This window comes from Ascaphus truei, unplaced genomic scaffold (genome assembly GCF_040206685.1).
Source record: "Ascaphus truei isolate aAscTru1 unplaced genomic scaffold, aAscTru1.hap1 HAP1_SCAFFOLD_2330, whole genome shotgun sequence".
NCBI lineage: Eukaryota > Metazoa > Chordata > Amphibia > Anura > Ascaphidae > Ascaphus > Ascaphus truei.
In genome coordinates, this window is record NW_027455249.1 from 11,638 (window position 1) to 31,676 (window position 20,039).

General features: G+C 54.0%; 1 protein-coding gene across 1 annotated transcript; it reads right to left on the reverse strand.

Moving 5' to 3' along the window:
- Positions 1-122: 122 nt before the first annotated feature.
- On the reverse strand, positions 123-19,152 carry LOC142477798 (WW domain-binding protein 1-like; the record flags this gene model as incomplete). Its single annotated transcript, XM_075582389.1, has 3 exons — positions 123-977; positions 18,111-18,272; positions 19,011-19,152. Coding segments are annotated over 3 exons (915 nt in total), but the record flags the coding sequence as incomplete, so codon positions are not given.
- Positions 19,153-20,039: the final 887 nt, after the last annotated feature.

Sequence of the window (20,039 nt, forward strand, 5' to 3'; positions counted from 1 at the left end):
CCGCACACACGGGGCGCTGAGGGTTCTGTGCTATAACACGCCCGTTACCTTCCCCGCACACACGGGGCGCTGAGGGTTCTGTGCTATAACACGCGTGTTACCTTCCCCGCACACACGGGACGCTGAGGAGTTGATGCCTTTATTTGAGAATGGCTTGTTATTAAGTGTGACACACGCGGCGCTCACCCCTTACTGCATCGTTACACCCATTCTTCTGTCCCCAGTCTCCCAGCGATTAGGGGGTAATAGTGAGAACAGACGCGGCCCGGGGGGGGTTCGCCCGCCCGCTGCACGCGTCTATTACAGACAGAGGAGGCGTAAACGGGTAACATGGCAGGGCTGAGGCCGCACGGAGAGGGCGGCCCCTCACACCGGCTGCTCCGGCGAGTCGGGGTCACTCCCCCCCTTCTCACACGGTGACTCCCCCCCTTTGCATCTCTCTGCACACCCTGGGTTGTCATGCAGGGAGTGCACCTCTCCCCCCCCGTCCTCCTCCTCTCCGCCCCCCCCCTGGATTTGGCAGCGGCACACTTCGATGCCCGAGTCCCCGGTCAGCCGGCGATGCCGGTAATGTTCCTCCTCGCTGCCCTCGTCCTCCTCCGCAATGTCCGAGCAGTAGTGCCGCTCGCCCTCAAAGAAGTCCACGTATGAGGAGAAGGCGGCCTGTTTGTGGGGGGCGGGGTCCCCAGCCTCCTCCTCGGGGCTCTGTGCCCAGCTGCTGCCCTCGCTGGCCGTGCTGCCCGGGCTGGTGCCCGTCTCGTCGGTGACCTGCACAGAGAAGGAGGAGCTGCTGGCCGTAGTGAGGCAGCCGGACTCGCAGGAGCAGCTGCTGGACGGGTCGCTGCTGGGGGTGAGAGAGGCCGCGGGTGGGGGGGAGCAGTCCAGCCGGGTCAGGGTGGCACAGTAAGGGGGAGGCGGGGTGCAGGGGCGCTCTGCAACCTCCTCGTAGGCTGGCAGCTTGAAGGAAGCCAAGACCCCTGGCGGGGGGGAGAAAGGAGAGAGAAAAGGAGTTAATGTTACAGGGGGGAGCGGGCAGCGGGGGGCACTGCGCGGGGGACACTGCGTGGGGGAGACCGGGCAGCGGGGGAGAGCGGGCAGCGGGGGAGAGTGGGCAGCGGGGGAGAGCGGGCAGCGGGGGAGAGCGGGCAGCGGGGGACACTGCGCAGTGGGGGAGAGCGGGCAGCGGGGGAGAGCGGGCAGCGGGGGACACTGCACGGGGAGAGCGGGCAGCGGGGGAGAGCGGGCAGCGGGGGAGAGCGGGCAGCGGGAGAGAGCGGGCAGCGGGGGAGAGCGGGCAGCGGGGGAGAGCGGGCAGCGGGGGACACTGCGCGGGGAGAGCGGGCAGCGGGGGACACTGCGCGGGGGAGAGCGGGCAGCGGGGGAGAGCGGGCAGCGGGGGTGTGACAGGGTAAATAAAAGCCACCAGCTGTATGCCTGGCAGACATATGTCTAGTCTGCAGTGCAGCACTGACTAGGTTAACTTCAGCTGGGAGCCTCAGGACAATTAGTTGGATCCCAGCTGCCTAATCAAGGTGTGTTAAAAACCCCAGGCTGTAGACACATGGAGGCTGGCTGTTGAGGAGAGAGGAGTAAGCTACTGAAGAGATTACTGATACAAGGTCTGTTAAGCAAAGTACATGAATTATGAACTGTTTCCTGCATAGAAAATGGTAGCTGCCTTATTCTTACACTGTCTACTAAAGAGAAACTGTTTTGTTTTGTCTGCTGAAGAAAAAGCCATTTTTCTTTTGTTTGCTGATCAAAAACCTATTTTTGTTTTGTGTGCTGTATAATTTAAGGCTAAATAAATAAACCTTATCCAAAGAACCTGTGTGTGTAGTTGCATTTACCCTGCAACATATGGTGTCAAGAAGTGCTGGGATTTTGAAAGGCCCCTGCAGTTAAAGGGCCACACACACACATACACACAAGAAAAGAAAAAAAAACGGAAGAATTTTTCAAGAGTTTCTGTGCGAGCAGACAAGACAGCAGGGACTGTTAATGCAGGAGCAGACAAAACAGCAGGGACAGTTAATGCAGGAGCAGGCCCGGCTGCAAGCGGAGAGAGATGAAAGAATACAGGCAGAACAAGATGAGCAGATTGCCAAGCTGCTGACCCAATTCCAAGGGTCTGCCGGTGCAGAACTGGCCAGCAGACCCCCGATACTCCTGAGGAAAATGGCTCCGAATGAGGATCCAGAGGCTTTTTTACTGACATTTGAAAGAGTCGCCGAAGCTCAGGGCTGAGCTGCAGATCGCTGGGCAACTGCTTTGGCCTCGCTCCTTATAGGAGAAGCCCAGGCCTCATATCAGGGCCTCCCTACAGATCAGGCAATGGACTACCGACAAGTAAAAGCCGCCATACTGGATCGCTTAGGTCTGACCCCAGAGACCTACCGGCAGCAGTTCCGGAACATGAAGTACACCGCTAAGATGAGACCCCGGGTCCTCGCTCAGCAGTTATTGGACTTGTGTACGCGCTGGATACAACCCGAGGAGTGCACTAAGGAGGCAATTCTTGAGCAGGTGGTTTTGGAACAATTCCTACAGATAATAATCCCTACCGCACGCTCGTGGGTAAAACGCCACGCTGCGGAAACCCTAGCTTTGGCGGTCCGACTCGTGGAGAACTTCCTTGAGGCTGAGCAGCAGGCGAGTGTCCTGGACCCGACTCCACCGGCACTTGCGGAGGCCTAAAGAGGGAGGTCGGATCAACGGGGAACCTACGGCCCGTCCATACGCAACCGCCAAGTCCAACGGAAGGAGCAGTCGTTCCAGCAAGGATGGAGTCCAAATGTTGGTCCCCGCAGAGACCCTCATCTCCTTCCTGATGTCGGCTCATCGCAAAATGAGAGGAACTTCCGAGGACGTCGCCCACAGGACCCACCAGATGAATGGTCTCCAGTAACCGGTCCAGCGGAGCGCTATCCACAGCCCCCTCCTGAGAGGGAACCCTCTCCATGTTCCGCCTGCGGAGAACAAGGCCACCGGTATGTGGACTGTCCACTGATGGATTGTTCATTCAGCAGGACCGTCGCCTCGGCCGTCACTGGAGAAAATTTCAAGCCCTGGCTACTTCCAGCCCTGATTGGGGGGAAACCCGTCCAGGCCCTTGTAGATTCGGGCTCTGGGAAAACTCTGGTCCTCCAGGAACTGTTACCGCCCAACGTGTGTTCTTTTGACTCCTCATGGAGTATAGAATGTATACACGGCGATGTAAAACGCTATCCGACGGCCAAAATCCGACTACAGGTAAAAGGTCAGGAGGCTTACCTCGAAGTAGGAGTCGCTCCTTGGCTCCCTGCCCCCGTTGTGCTCGGTCGGGACTGGCCTTTCTTTTCAAACCTAATGGCTCCAGTCTCTCACGAGGAGCCCCCTTCTATGGCTCAGGAGAACCACGGCAAACTGTTCCACTTCTCGGCAGACCTTTTTCCAGAAGACACCGGGTTCAAAAGACTCGGAAGCAAAGACGCTCTGACAAACAGGACTGGTTGCAGAAATCTGGGTCTCAAGGTGACCATTCTAGTAGTCAGAGGTCACAAGTGATGGCTGGGGATGGCCAGAGGGAGGGAGTGTCACGGTAGCTTATGACAAGATATAATGAACACCAAATATCTGGGTTGAACTGAACGAGGCTTAGATATAATAAAATATAATTTATTCCTTAAAAAGTTGAACACTGCAATATAGTACAATTAACAGACAAGAAGGTAACACTTACTTAGGGTTGGGGAATGGAGAAGTATCAGCTAGCAATTCTCCATCAATCCGGTGACATTCCAGGTGGAATCAGAAGCACAACTCAAAACTGTAGGGTTGACACAGTTTATATACCTGTGCAACCCTATTCTTAACATTGAACACAGCCTATTGGTGAACAATTATCTAACGTGGAGACACAGACTAACAGACTAACCCATGCCCTCAGGTAACAGAGTTTGTTGATTGACTAATACTTAATCCCTAGACATTGGGTAACAATCAAGGCAGTTAACTTTTGATCACCGTGCTTAGGCCACTCAGCCGTCTGCCCTTCATGACCCATTAGCCTAGCAAATGGCGTCTGCATTTTCAGAACAGATCCAAAATAAAATACATATACACTTTAATATCTACACATATTAATAAATTCCATTCTGGTGGGCTCAGTGGGTCGACCTTTGCCAGTTTTTAATGCCTACAGTGACTCCACATATTGGCCAAATATGAACTCTCTGCGATCTCCAGAACTGGAGATACAGAAATGCACTTTAAAACATTAAAATACATGCTTATAATGAAACATGGGAACAGGGGAACATACATTTTCAAGGTACAACAAGGTGCAAACCTCATCCCTGGACCGCAGTCCAGTTAACCCCTTGTCTCTCTGGTGAGATCAGGGGATGGCCATATGGGGTGCAACCCCTTTAATACCAGGCCACCACCTTTCTCCCTCTACACCTCCCCTTCTTAATGGGTGACCTGTAGCCCACTGGCCCTAACGGGGAGTGGGGCACTGCTGGCACCCTTAACGAACTCTGTCTCAGAGGGATAGTCCTGACGTGAAAGTCCATCAGCATTGCTGTTTTCACTACCCTTTTTGTGCTGAATGGTAAATTAAAACTCTTGCAAGGCCAAGCTCCACCTTAGCAACTTGGCATTCTCTCCTGATGCCCTCTGCAGCCAACTCAGGGGGTTGTGGTCTGTGAGGACCGTGAAAGCCGTTCCATACACATAGGGCTGGAGTTTTTTGAGTGCCCACACAATGGCCAAGCACTCTTTCTCAATGGTGGCATAGGCCACCTCTCTGGGAAGTAGTTTTCGGCTGAGGTACACCACAGGGAGCTCTCTACCGTCGTCCCCCACTTGGCTCAATACAGCCCCAATGCCATAGTCCGAGGCATCAGTCTGTATGAGGAAATGTTTGGTATAGTCCGGGGCAGCCAGTATGGGGGCCCCAGCCAGCGCAGTTTTCAGTGACTGGAAAGCAGTTTCACAGGCAGGAGTCCAGGTGATAAGCACAGGCAGTTGCTTCTTAGTCAAATCAGTCAGGGGTTTGGCCACGGCGCTGTACTGTGGGACAAACTTCCTATAGTACCCTGCGGTGCCCAAAAATGCCATGACCTGTTTCTTGGTTTTTGGAACAGGCCACTGAACTATGGCTTCTACCTTGGCTGGCTCTGGTTTGAGGTGCCCTCCACCCACCCTGTGCCCTAAGTACAGGACCTCTGCCATCCCTACCATACACTTAGTGGGTTTCAAGGTAAGCCCAGCCTCCCTGATCCTATCTAGCACCGCAGCTACATGTCCTAAATGGGAGTCCCAGGAATTATTAAAGACAGCAATGTCATCTAAGTAAGTCCGGGCATTGCTCTGCATCCCTTCCAGTAACCTATTGACCAGGCGTAGGAAGGTAGCCGGGGCATTCTTCATCCCAAATGGCATCACCAAAAACTCATAGAGGCCACTTGGAGTGATGAATGCTGACTTCTCCCTAGCCTCCAGGGTCAGTGGGATTTACCAATAGCCTTTGCTCAAATCCATAGTGGTCAGATACTTTGCCCCCGCGAGTTCATCTAGTAACTCATCCATGCGGGGCATGGGATAGGCATCTGACACCGTCCCAGTGTTGAGCAAGCGGTAGTCCACACAAAACCGGGTGGTCTTGTCCTTCTTAGGAACTACAGTAGGACTACCGGACTTGCCCAAGGACTCTGGGACGGAGTAATTACCCCTAGGGTCAGCATCTCCTCTATCTCCCTCTCCATACTGGTCTTGACCTCTGCTGACACTCTATAAGCATGCTTATGCAGAGGCTGCAGGTCCCCGGTGAGCACTGGGTGTTTTGTGAGATGTGTGGTCCCTGGCATGTCAGTGAAGAGGGCCCTATACTTAGCTAGCATGTCCCTGGCTTCTCCCTTCTGCCTAGCACTCAACTGTGCCCCTATCTCCACCTGCTTCACAGTGTGTCCCTGCCTGCTAGAAATCATAAGGGGTCCTACAAGATCCATCGCTACTTTCTGGAAGGGTTCCCCTATTATCGGTAGAGGTTTCAGGGGTGCCTTCACACGGTCGACCGCCTTACCCACTCACTGGCAGGCATCACAAGAGCGGCAGAAATTGCCCACATCTCGAGATGCCCCCGGCCAGTAGTAACGCTGTAATAACCGGGCTCGTGTTCTGTTGACCCCCTGATGTCCCGCTAACGGAATAGAGTGAGCTACCTGTAACAGTTGCTGTCGGTACCCCTGGGGCACTACTAGCTGTCGCTTACCGGTCAATCCCTCCTCCATCCCCGGGTTCCCTTCTTCTCTGTATAGGAGTCCCTTATCCCATAGGCAGCGCTCAGTGCCTTCCCCTGCCTGAGATTCGGACGCCCGAAGTCTCACGCCGGCCAGGGTAGGGTCTGTCTTCACTGCCTCCCTAAACTGGGCTCCTAATTCTGGCCACCCCCCAGTCATGTCATTGTCCGGAGAATGGGGAAGGGTGAGGGGAAACAGTATTCAGTCTGTGTTTGCAACTGATCCTGGCTTACCTCCACGGGCTCCTCTGCGCCCTCCGCTAACGTTGGTCCCAAAGGCTGGGGGACTGGCGCCGCCGCCATTGCCGCTGTCTGGCTCCGGGTAACCGCCGCCACTGCAGCGGGTTTGGGCACTCGGTCATAGGTGCAGGTCATCGGTCCCAGATCGTTGCCAAGAAGAACATCGGCATCCAAACCGGGTAAAACCCCCACCTCCCGCACACCCTGGCCCTCCCCCCAATCCAAAAAGATTCTGGCCACTTGCAGGAAACGTGGCTCTCCGTCGGCCACAGTGATCTGTATCCCAGGGCCTGGGATCAATTCCTCTGGCCGGACCATATCAGGTCGGACCAGGGTCACGGCAGCTCCTGAATCCATGAAGGCGACTGCTTGCCGGTCACCGACTGTGACCGGGGTGAGATGTCTGCTCCGGCCGTCCGTCTGCTGCAGGTCCGCGCTGAGAGGTCCTCCGCTCCTGGCTGTAGGCAACGATGAAACCGGGACAGGTGCTGCATGGGACGTCTCGCTGGGAGTTGATTCCATGACCGGTCCGGAGTCTGTGGTGGAAGCAACCCGCACGCGGACTACCGGCTTCGCAGCTGGGGCGCGTGGCCCCCGATGGGGTCCGTCGGAACGCAGGGGTTCCGGGCAATCTGGTCTGATGTGACCAGGGCGGTTGCAGTTGTAGCACCGGCGCTCGTGCCGGAGCTCCCCCGCCTTCGGTGGACTGCTGCCCGCAGGCGGCCTCTGAGTCCATTGGGGGGTATTGGCAGACTTTCTGGCCGGTGCCACCGCCACCGCCGCCTTGGCTACTGGTTTGGCGGTCATCAGGGCTCGGCTGGCCACATAGTCATCTGCAAGCCTCGCCGCCACCTGGTAAGTCTTGGGCTTCTTGTCGTACACCCAAGCCCTCACCGCCTACGGGCACTGCTCCATGAGCTGCTCCTGAAAGATGGAGGTCCAGCAGGCGTTGGTAAGTCCGTGCCTCATAGCCCTCCACCCAGCGTATCCCGTACAAAGCCATGCGGGTCACGTAGGTAACATAGGACTCCTGGGGCTGCCTCTCTTCCTGCCGGAATTTACCCCGGTAGGCTTCAGGGGTAAAACCGTACTGAAACAATAACAGTTCTTTCAGGTGTTCGTAGTCATCAGCATACTCATCTGGAAGCGACATCATTGTCTGCTTAGCCAAGCCGGACAGTAAGGGGTCCAAACGTGCAACCCTATGCTGGGGAAGCACTTTGTACCGCCGGCACTGCGTTTCAAAGTTCTTTAAGAAACTGTCAATCTGGTCAGTGCCTTCCACGAACTTGGTGAGACTGTGCTGGTCCAGCTTGAGTTCATCTGTGTTGGGTTGGACAGGGGGGCAATAAGCGGGTCTGTTCACTGCCATAGTGATAAACTGCAGCCGCTCCTCAGGTGTCCCTCTGTCTCCCCACGCAGTAATTAGTGCCAACATTTCAGGGTTGAACGGACTGGTAGCCGCAGCAACCAGTACCCCTCCTGTTGCACTGCTCCCGGGAGGTGCACTCGTTCCCTCCCCGAGATTCCGCCGCCCCGGCACTGGGTTCCTTCCCTGATCTCCGGGTGGCTGTAAAAGGGCAAACTGAGCCGTATCCTGAGGCTCTGCAAGCCGGGCTTCATAGTCACCGATTGCGTCAACCATGTCTGCGACCTCCTGGTTCTCATAGGGCAGTCCATATTCACGGCACTTGTCCTTCAGCTGAGCTCGGGTCCACATGTTGGATGAGCCTTCAGCCTCGCTCATGGTTCAGTCGCAGCAGTGAGGTGGTGTTACAACTTGTGTTAACTGTTGCACTACTTTGTGTTCAATATCTTTAGTCCCAGGAACTTGCAATTACCATCAAGTTCCTACTATGTTACAGTATCCCGCAGTATACTGTAACACAGGTCCAGTTCAATCCCACCGCTTGCCACCAGTTAATTATAGAGCTTGTCACGATAGCTTATGACAAGATATAATGAACACCAAATATCTGGGTTGAACTGAACGAGGCTTAGATATAATAAAATATAATATATTCCTTAAAAAGTTGAACACTGCAATATAGTACAATTAACAGACAAGAAGGTAACACTTACTTAGGGTTGGGGAATGGAGAAGTATCAGCTAGCAATTCTCCATCAATCCGGTGACATTCCAGTTGGAATCAGAAGCACAACTCCAGCAATCCAGTGACATTCAAGATGGTATCAGAAGCATAACTAAAAACTGTAGGGTTGAAACAGTTTATATACCTGTGCAACCCTATTCTTAACATTGAACACAGCCTATTGGTGAACAATTATCTAACGTGGAGACACAGACTAACAGACTAACCCATGCCCTCAGGTAACAGAGTTTGTTGATTGACTAATACTTAATCCCTAGACATTGGGTAACAATCAAGGCAGTTAACTTTTGATCACCGTGCTTAGGCCACTCAGCCGTCTGCCCTTCATGACCCATTAGCCTAGCAAATGGCGTCTGCATTTTCAGAACAGATCCAAAATAAAATACATATACACTTTAATATCTACACATATTAATAAATTCCATTCTGGTGGGCTCAGTGGGTCGACCTTTGCCAGTTTTTAATGCCTACAGTGACTCCACCTATTGGCCAAATATGAACTCTCTTCGAACTGGAGATACAGAAATGCACTTTAAAACATTAAAATACGATAGTATTTCTGAAAAAAGTACTAGAGGACTTAGACCCGAGATACCTGTCATCAGTGATAGTGGGGGGAGACCTGAACATGGCCCTTGACCCAACAGAAGATAAATCATCCACCCCAGGCCGACCACACCTGCCCCAATCCCTTAGCAAAGGGAAGAGATTCAGAGAAATACTAAAGGAATTTTCCTTGATGGATATATGGAGAACCCAACATCAGGGCCAAAGAGACTACACATTCTTCTCAGCACCTCACCAGACCTATTCTCGTATTGATTACTTTCTGGGATCCAGAAATATCCTAGAGGCCTCAGTAGGCTCAGACATAGGCCCAACGTCCTGGTCAGATCATGCGCCAATCACTTTAACCCTATCGGTCCCCTTCATAAAAACATTCTCCTACAATTGGAAATTAAATGACACACTGCTAAATTGCCCAGAGGTGGAGAGAAAGATCAAAAAGGCCCTTAAGGAGTACTTCATTAACAATTGTGGTACGGTCTCATCTCCTGCAATACTGTGGGAAGCCCATAAGGCTGCAATCAGAGGTAACTTTATCTCAATTGCCTCCCACAAGAAAAAAGTCAAGGCAAAAATAACAAAGGATCTGACAGAGAAAATAACCAATTTGGAACAACAACATAAAATTAACCCTTCAAAAAGAATCTATAAAGCCCTGATCACCGCTAGAAATGAGTTAAAGAACATCCAACTTGAAAGGGTGGAAAAGGCCCTCAAATGGACAAACCAGAGGTATTACGATAAGGGTAATAAGGCTGATAGACTGTTGGCCTCTAAACTAAGAGGCGTACAAAAAAGATCCCAGATCACGGCGATCAGAAAGGGGTCTGGTGAGGTGCTATATAACGAGAAGAAAATAGCGGACGAATTCACTAAATTTTATACTAAACTCTACAATTTGAAGACTCAAAAGGGGGCCTCAGAGTCGGCAAAGGCGGAAGCAATCTTAAGCTATCTAGCTGATTGTGATCTACCCAAGTTGACGGAGGAAGAAAATTCCCACCTCAACTCCAAAATCACGAAAGAAGAACTGATATCCGCGGTAAAGGTCTCTAAAACATCCAAAGCACCAGGCCCAGATGGCTTCTCCAATACCTATTATAAAAAGTTCCTCCCAATCCTGACCCCGCATTTGATGAACCTGTTTAACTCATTCCTGGAAGGGAACCCGATCCCTTCATCAATGTCCCTAGCTAACCTGGCCATTATTCATAAAGAGGGGAAAGACCCAACACAGTGTGGGAGCTACAGACCCATTTCACTTTTAAATAATGATTTGAAACTATATAGTAAAATCCTGGCGAATCGGTTGAACCCCATTCTGCCAAGATTAATAAATATAGACCAGGTTGGGTTCGTCCAAGGGCGTCAAGCCTCGGACAATACCAGAAAGATTTTTGACATCATTGAACACGTCCATCTTACAAACTCCAAGGCAATGCTATTAAGTTTAGATGCAGAGAAGGCATTTGATAGAATTGATTGGCTTTTCCTCACTAAAACGTTGGAGAAATTCGGTTTCAAAGATACATACCTAGAAGGAGTAAAGGCGTTGTACCAAAACCCGTCAGCAATTGTAAAACTACCAGGAGGAAACTCAGAGAGATTCCAAATAAAAAATGGTACAAGACAGGGATGCCCCTTGTCCCCCCTCCTCTTTGCTCTCACCATAGAACCCTTGGCGGCTAAAATTCGAAACAATATAAATATCCAGGGCATAACGATTGGAAAAATAAATTATAAGATCTCCCTGTTTGCCGATGATATCATTCTAACGCTAACCAAGCCTCAGACCTCCCTTCCCAATCTCCAGAAGGAGCTCGAGGACTTTGGAGGTATATCAGGATACAAAATTAATAGTGATAAATCGGAGGCCCTAAACATCAGTCTAACAGAGCCAGAAGTGAAACTAATCAAAATAAACTTTGCATACAAATGGAGCCCTTCACACATCAAATACCTGGGAGTGAATGTATCAAGGGACTACCAGTCACTATATCAGTGTAACTACCCAGCTCTCTTTGACAAAATCAAAAAGGATTTGAGCAAATGGGAAGATTACCAAATATCATGGATCGGAAGGATGATATCTCTAAAAATGAATATTCTCCCAAGATTACTGTATTATTTCCAAACCCTTCCGGTCCATGTCCCCGGCTCAGAGCTTAAAAACATCCAAAACAGGATGTTCCATTTCATTTGGCAAGGCAAAAGACCCAGAGTAGCCCGATCAGTTCTGCTGTCATCACGGGGGAGAGGGGGCATGGGAGTCCCGGATATCCAAAAATATTATCAGGCTGCTCAACTAAAGCAAGCGGTACTATGGAACGCAGACTCGACCCAAAGATGTTGGCTCCAAATAGAAACATTCTATGCTAAAATGCCTTCTCTGCCAGCATGCCTATGGAGTATGGAAAGGGGAGACATGCCACCGCAAAAATTTAAACTAAGAACAGCAAGGCACACATGGGAAGTTTGGCTAAAAACTAAAAACAAATATAAGCTCGCCTCTACGGGCTCGCAACTTACACCAATATTTGACAACCCTAAGTTCCCACCGGGATGTGCATCAAAACAGTTCGACCAACTAAAATCAGAAGGAATAAAGACGCTAATGGACATAATGTGTCTAGGAAGTCTCCTAAGCTACCGAGACCTGAAAGCAAAATATAAGATCCCGAACTTGGATGCGTTTAAGTACCTCCAAATCAGACATTTCGCTCAAAAAGTATCGCCAAGCCTGGAATTCCCCTTTCCCACTAGATTTGAGGGACTCTGCAAGTCTGACTCGGACCAAAGGGGACTAATATCCAAGATCTACTCGGAAATGGAAACAAGGGAGGGATCTCCTCAACATGACTACATGTTTAAATGGGCCGCGGACCTAAATATAACTATTGAGGAGGAAGACTGGAAAGAAATCTGGGGAGCGGCCGCAGAGACATCCATCTGCACCACTACAAGGGAAAACATTTATAAAGTACTCTTCTATTGGTACCTCACGCCAGTGAGATTAAAACAAATCTACCCTCTGGCATCAGATCTGTGCTGGAGAGGCTGTGGCCAAAGGGGGGACATGGCCCATATATGGTGGGCATGTCCAGAAATTAAGAAATACTGGACTACGGTCCAAAATTTAATAAAAGAGGTCACAGACCTCGAGTTACCCATTGAGCCATTGACCTACCTACTGGCCAGACCAACTGAGGAAATTGGTCGCCCAACTAGGAAATTGATCTCCTTTATCCTCACAGCGGCGAGATGTGAAATAGCGTCCTCCTGGAAGAAGGTAGCCCCCCCTACTAAGGGAATGATTAAAAAAAGAATCAACGAAGTGATGCTTATGGAAAAGCTTACAGCCTACCTAAAGCAAAAAATTAAACCATTCGAAAGGGTGTGGGAACCGTGGATGACATTACAGGACTAGGGTCCCCTTCCAGGGTCGAAACAGGAATCCCCTTCATAAAGGACTACTACCCTAATAAACTGGGCCGCAGGCCGCCCAGAAGAAGATACACTCTCCCGCCCCTCCCCGCCCCCTCTTTTCCTCCCCCTCCCCCCCCCCCCCCCACACCTGTTCTTCTCCTTCTTCGGTACTATACTAAGCTTCCCCCTCTTGGGAAGTGCTCCTCATGGGCAAGTTTCCTTGCCTCTCTTCCACAAAATTTGAAAATGGTGTAATATGTTGGGATGTAAATGTTGACAATTGCATATATGTAACTGTGTATCTACCCAATAAAAAAGTTTGGAAAAAAAAAAAAACATTAAAATACATGCTTATAATGAAACATGGGAACATACATTTTCAAGGTACAACAAGGTGCAAACCTCATCCCTGGACCGCAGTCCAGTTAACCCCTTGTCTCTCTGGTGAGGTCAGGGGATGGCCATATGGGGTGCAACCCCTTTAATACCGGGCCACCCCCTTTCTCCCTCTACAGGGAGATATGGGTCCTGGAGATTTACCAGACCTGTACCTCCCTGACTTTCGCCAGAAGCAAAGGGAAGACCCAGTCCTTGCTAGACAGTATGATAAGGTGGTGAAAATTGATGAGCAGATTGTAGATGCACAGGGGGTGATAGTATTCCCCCATTTTGAGCTATCAAATGATATCCTGTATAGGGTGAATAGGCAGACACAAACAGGGGAGGTCACCAGACAGATATTGGTTCCCAAGGCGTTTGTTAAATCTGTGTTCACTCTAGCCCATACTGTCCCTTGGGGTGGTCACCTGGGCAGGGATAAAACATTGGACCGTATTTCGTCCCAATTCTATTGGCCAGCGATATTGCTAAGTTATGTGCGGCATGTCTGGAGTGCCAGCTAACTAGTCCAAAGGGACAAAAACCAGCCCCTTTGGTTCCTCTACCCTTGGTGTCAGTTCCCTTTGAGAGGATTGGGGTAGACTTGGTAGGACCTCTAGAACCTTCTTCGAAAGGGCACAGGTTTATTCTTGTAATTGTTGATTATGCAACAAGATATCCTGAGGCGTTCCCCCGGAGAACAGCAACGGCGAAGCAAGTAGCCAACAAGTTGTTGGAACTGTTCTCACGGGTTGGACTTCCCCAGGTTATGTTGACAGACCAAGGTACAAATTTTATGGCTAAGTTGATGCAGGATGTCTTAAAATTACTAGAGGTCAAGTCTGTTCGGACATCGGTCTACCATCCACAGACTGACGGATTGGTGGAAAGATTTAACCGAACGCTAAAAGGGATGCTGAGGAAATTTGTAGATTCAGAGAAGAGAGCCTGGGATGAACTTCTCCATTTTCTGCTGTTTGCAGTGCGGGAAGTTCCCCAGGCTCCACAGGATTCTCTCCATTTGAACTGCTCTATGGCCGCCAACCCCGGGGTATCCTAGACCTCCTAAAGGAGTCCTGGGAGGAACAGCGGTCCCCTTCTAAGAATACCCTGCAATATGTACTAGACCTTAGGAAGCGCCTAGATGTGGTCGGCCATTTTGCCAGGGAGAATCTTAGATCAGCCCAAGACAGTCAGGAGAGACATTACAATCAGAATGCTCGCATGAGAGTGTTTCACCCAGGAGACCAGGTGATGTTATTGTTACCCAGTTGCGAGAGTAAACTCCTGGCCAAATGGCAGGGCCCATTCGAAGTACTCCGCCGCACGGGTGATGTGGATTACGAGATCGCTCAACCAGGGTCCAGGAAGGGTAAACAAATTTACCATGTGAACTTGCTGAAACCCTGGAAGATGCAGCGGTCTCTATTCATCCACCCGGTGGAGGAGGAAACGGACTTGGGTCCTCAGCCTCCACGGGAGAACATCGTGAGTGACGATAAAATCCCAATGGGTAAACAGTTATCCTCTGAACAAAAAGGGGACTTGTTAGCAATAATTACACAATTCCAGGATGTTTTTTTCTGATTTACCAGGGCAAACTAACTTAATTTCACATGCAATCGAGACAGCACCTGGGGTAAAGGTACGTTCCCGTCCTTATAGATTGCCTGAAAGTCGTAGGGCCTTGGTAGAGAAGGAGGTACAAGAAATGTTACACTTAGGAGTGATTGAGGAAGCATGCAGTGAGTGGTGCAGTCCACTAGTTATGGTCCCTAAACCTGATGGCAAGGTAAGATTTTGTGTGGACCTCCGAAAGGTTAATGCGGAATCCAAGTTTGACGCATATCCGATGCCAAGGGTGGACGAATTAATTGACGCCCTTGGTAACGCGGAATATATATCCACGCTGGACTTGACAAAAGGATACTGGCAAATACCCTTAGAGGAAAAGTCCAAGTGCAAAACAGCCTTTGCCACTCCCATGGGTTTATACCAGTTTGTGACAATGCCATTTGGACTGCATGGAGCCCCAGCCACATTTCAGAGACTCATGGATAAGGTACTGAGGCCCCATAGGACTTATGCCGCAGCCTACCTAGATGACATTGTCATTTATAGTAAACACTGGCGGGCCCATCTAAATAGACTGAAAGCGGTCCTCAAATCTTTGAGGCAGGGCTCGCAGCCAACCCTAAGAAATGTGCCTTGGGTAAAGCGGAAACCAAATACTTAGGGTATGCAGTGGGAGGTGGAAAAGTAAGGCCACTAGCCGACAAGGTAACTGCCCTGAAAGAAGTTCCGACCCCCCAAACAAAAACGCAGGTACGCTCTCTGCTGGGTTTATCAGGGTACTACCGGCGGTTCATCCCCAACTATTCGGATGTGGCAGCCCCTTTAAAGGACCTCACAAAAAAGTGTGCCCCTACACAAGTGGTATGGTCAAGGGATTGTCAGAGAGCCTTTGAGGACATAAAAAGGTGTCTATCAGAGGGTCCCATCATTAGAAGCCCGGACTTCAACAGCCCTTTTATAGTGCAAACAGATGCCTCAGAGATAGGGCTAGGGGCAGTGTTGTCACAACAGTTTGAGGGAGTTGAACACCCTATCTTTTTCCTGAGTAGGAAATTGTTCCCGAGGGAAAAAAACTACTCAGTGATTGAGAAGGAGTGCCTCGCAGTAAAGTGGGCAATCGAGGCTTTGAGGCATTACCTGGCAGGAGTCCATTTTACTTTGGTGACGGACCATGCTCCACTGAAGTGGTTAAATAGCATGAAGGATTCCAATGCTAGATTGACTAGGTGGTATATGGCCCTCCAACCCTTCTCATTTGAGATTCAGCACAGGCCGGGAAAAGAGAACGCAAATGTTGACTACTTTTCTAGAGAAGGAGTGGATGGTCAGGCTTTAGCCGTGCGTAGCCCCAGCCACACACTAACAGGGGAGGAATGTGACAGGGTAAATAAAAGCCACCAGCTATATGCCTGGCAGACATATGCTTAGCCTGCAATGCAGCAGTGACTAGGTTAACTTCAGCTGGGAGCCTCAGGACAATTAGTTGGATCCCAGCTGCCTAATCAAGGTGTGTTAAAAACCCCAGGCTGTAGACACATGGGGCTGGCTGTTGAGGAGAGAGGAGTAAGCTACTGAAGAGATTACTGATACAAGGTCTGTTAAGCAAAGTACATGAATTATGAACTGTCTCCTGCATAGAAAAGGGTAGCTGCCTTATTCTTACACTGTCTACTAAAGAGAAACTGTTTTGTTTTGTCTGCTGAAGAAAAAGCCATTTTTCTTTTGTTTGCTGATCAAAAACCTATTTTTGTTTTGTGTGCTGTATAATTTAAGGCTAAATAAATAAGCCTTATCCAAAGAAACTGCGTGTGTAGTTGCATTTACCCTGCAACAGGGGGTCACTGCGCGGGGGAGAGCGGGCAGCGGGGGACACTGCGCGGGGGAGAGCGGGCAGCGGGGGTCACTGCGCGGGGGAGAGCGGGCAGCAGGGGACACTGCGCGGGGGCGAGCGGGGGACACTGCGCGGGGGAACCTGCACGGGGGAGCGGGGGACACTGTGCGGGGGAGAGCGGGCAGCGGGGGACACTGCGCGGGGGACACTGCGCGGGGAGAGCGGGGGACACTGCGCGGGGAGAGCGGGCAGCGGGGGACACTGCGCGGGGGAGAGCGGGCAGCGGGGGACACTGCGCGGGGGAGAGCGGGCAGCGGGGGACACTGCGCGGGGGAGAGCGGGCAGCGGGGGACACTGCGCGGGGAGAGCGGGCAGCGGGGGACACTGCGCGGGGGAGAGCGGGCAGCGGGGGAGAGCGGGCAGCGGGGGAGAGCGGGCAGCGGGGGAGAGCGGGCAGCGGGGGACACTGCGTGGGGGAGAGCGGGCAGCGGGGTAGAGCGGGCGTCACTGCGCGGGGGAGAGCGGGCAGCGGGGGTAACTGCGCGGGGGAGAGCAGGCAGCGGGGGAGAGCGGGCAGCGGGAGAGAGCGGGCAGCGGGGGTCACTGCGCGGGGGAGAGCGGGCAGCGGGGGAGAGCGGGCAGCGGGGGAGAGCGGGCAGCGGGGGAGAGCGGGCAGCGGGGGTCACTGCGCGGGGGAGAGCGGGCAGCGGGGGAGAGCGGGCAGCGGGGGTCACTGCGCGGGGGAGAGCGGGCAGCGGGGGAGAGCGGGCAGCGGGGGTCACTGCGCGGGGGAGAGCGGGCAGCGGGGGAGAGCGGGCAGCGGGGGAGAGCGGGCAGCGGGGGTCACTGCGCGGGGGATAGCGGGCAGCGGGGGAGAGCGGGCAGCGGGGGTCACTGCACGGGGGAGAGCGGGCAGCGGGGGAGAGCGGGCAGCGGGGGAGAGCGGGCAGCGGGGGTCACTGCGCGGGGGAGAGCGGGCAGCGGGGTCACTGCGCGGGGGAGAGCGGGCAGCGGGGGAGAGCGGGCAGCGGGGGTCACTGCGCGGGGGAGAGCGGGCAGCGGGGGAGAGCGGGCAACGGGGGAGAGCGGGCAGCGGGGGTCACTGCGCGGGGGAGAGCGGGCAGCGGGGGAGAGCGGGCAGCGGGGGTCACTGCGCGGGGGAGAGCGGGCAGCGGGGGAGAGCGGGCAGCGGGGGTCACTGCGCGGGGGAGAGCGGGCATCGGGGGAGAGCGGGCATCGGGGGAGAGCGGGCAGCGGGGGTCACTGCGCGGGGGAGAGCGGGCAGCGGGGGAGAGCGGGCAGCGGGGGTCACTGCGCGGGGGAGAGCGGGCAGCGGGGGAGAGCGGGCAGCGGGGGAGAGCGGGCAGCGGGGGAGAGCGGGCAGTGGGGGAGAGCGGGCAGCGGGGGTCACTGCGCGGGGGAGAGCGGGCAGCGGGGGAGAGCGGGCAGCGGGGGAGAGCGGGCAGCGGGGGTCACTGCGCGGGGGAGAGCGGGCAGCGGGGGAGAGCGGGCAGCGGGGGAGAGCGGGCAGCGGGGGAGAGCGGGCAGCGGGGGAGAGCGGGCAGCGGGGGAGAGCGGGCAGCGGGGGAGAGCGGGCAGCGGGGGAGAGCGGGCAGCGGGTGCTGTCGTACTGTAAGTGTCCCTGTAATGTGCCCCCCCTGCACATACTCAGTACTGCTGTATGGAGGACACTCACTGAGATCCAGCATGGAGGGGGGATAGTGGCACGCACGCTGGTACGCGATCAGGTTGATCTGGCGCTGGCGTTGCTGATGTTGTAGGCGCAGTTTGGCGCGGCGGTGACGGTACGCACAGCAACAACTCAGGAGGATCAGTACGGTCCAGAGGAGCCAGAACCCTGGAGGGGGGAGAGAGGAGAGAGGGGGGAGAGGGGGGAGGGGGGAGGAGAGATCAGCGCAAGGAGACAGATCAGAGAGGGGGAAAGATAAGGGTCTGGGATGGAAATGGAGGGGGGAGGGAGCGGGAGGGGAAGGGGGGAGGGAGCGGGAGGGGAAGGGGGGAGGGAGGGGAAGGGGGGAGGGAAGGGGGGAGGGAGCGGGAGGGGAAGGGGGGAGGGAGCGGGAGCGGGAGGGGAAGGGGGGAGGGAGCGGGAGGGGAAGGGGGGAGGGGGGAGGGAGCGGGAGGGGAAGGGGGGAGGGGGGAGGGAGCGGGAGGGGAAGGGGGGAGGGAGGGGAAGGGGGAGGGAAGGGGGGAGGGATTGGAAGGGGGGAGGGAGCGGGAGGGGAAGGGGGGAGGGAGCGGGAGGGGAAGGGGGGAGGGAGCGGGAGGGGAAGGGGGGAGGGAGCGGGAGGGGAAGGGGGGAGGGAGCGGGAAGGGGGGAGGGAGCGGGAAGGGGAGGGAGCGGGAGGGGAAGGGGGGAGGGAGCGGGAAGGGGAGGGAGCGGGAGGGGGGAGGAAGCGGGAAGGGGGGAGGGAGCGGGAGGGGGGAGGGAGCGGGGAAGGGAAGGGGGGAGGGGGAGGAAGCGGGAAGGGGGGAGGGAGCGGGAGGGGGGAGGGAGCGGGGAAGGGAAGGGGGGAGGGAGCGGGAGGGGAAGGGGGGAGGGAGCGGGAGGGGAAGTGTGCTCTGAATAACTTACACCACAGCTCGTAGTAGTAGGTGCAGCAGCCGGTCTCCCCGCAGCAGTGGCCCGTCTCGCACGCATACGGCTGGTTGTTCACCCCGGGACACTGCTCCTGAGCCTGCTGGGAGAGGAGAGACGGCTCAGCGTGGGCCAGAGGTCACCCTGCTCCTCACGCGCTTCATGCCACATCTTACATGCGAGGACCCTCTAAAAGGTGAGCTGTACCGAGTCAGCGCCATGTAACACGTGTACCCACGTGTGCCTGTGCCGTGTATCCAGCACAGCGCTGCTATCTCAGCACGCACCAGACATGTCCTCTGCTAACACTTTCCTCCGCTGTGGACTTGTGATGAGCCGTGATGTCACAAAGTGGGAGGGGCTTAGCAGGAACTCTTTTCTTGGCTAATTTTTTTTAAATGAGTTGTTGGATTGGTCCCTACGCGCTTCACCCAGTAAGATGGGGGACATGTCCCTACGCGCTTCACACAGTAAGATGGGGGACATGTCCCTACGCGCTTCACACAGTAAGATGGGGGACATGTCCCTACGCGCTTCACCCAGTAAGATGGAGGACATGTCCCTATGCGCTTCACCCAGTAAGATGGGGAGGGGGGACATGGTCCCTAGGTGCTTTGCACAGTAGGATAGGGGGGGCATGCTCCCTACGTGCTTTCCACAGTAGGATGGGGGAGGCATGGTCCCTACGTGCTTTGCACAGTAGGATGGGGGGGGGGGCATGGTCCCTAGGTGCTTTGCACAGTAGGATGGGGGGGGGCATGGTCCCTACGTGCTTTGCATAGTAGGATGGGGGGGGCATGGTCCCTACGCGCTTTGCACAGTAGGATGGGGGGGCCATGGTCTCTACGTGCTTTGCACAGTAGGATGGGGGGGGCATGCTCCCTACGTGCTTTCCACAGTAGGATGGGGGAGGCATGGTCCCTACGTGCTTTGCACGGTAGGATGGGGGGGGGGCATGGTCCCTAGGTGCTTTGCACAGTAGGATGGGGGGGGCATGGTCCCTACGTGCTTTGCATAGTAGGATGG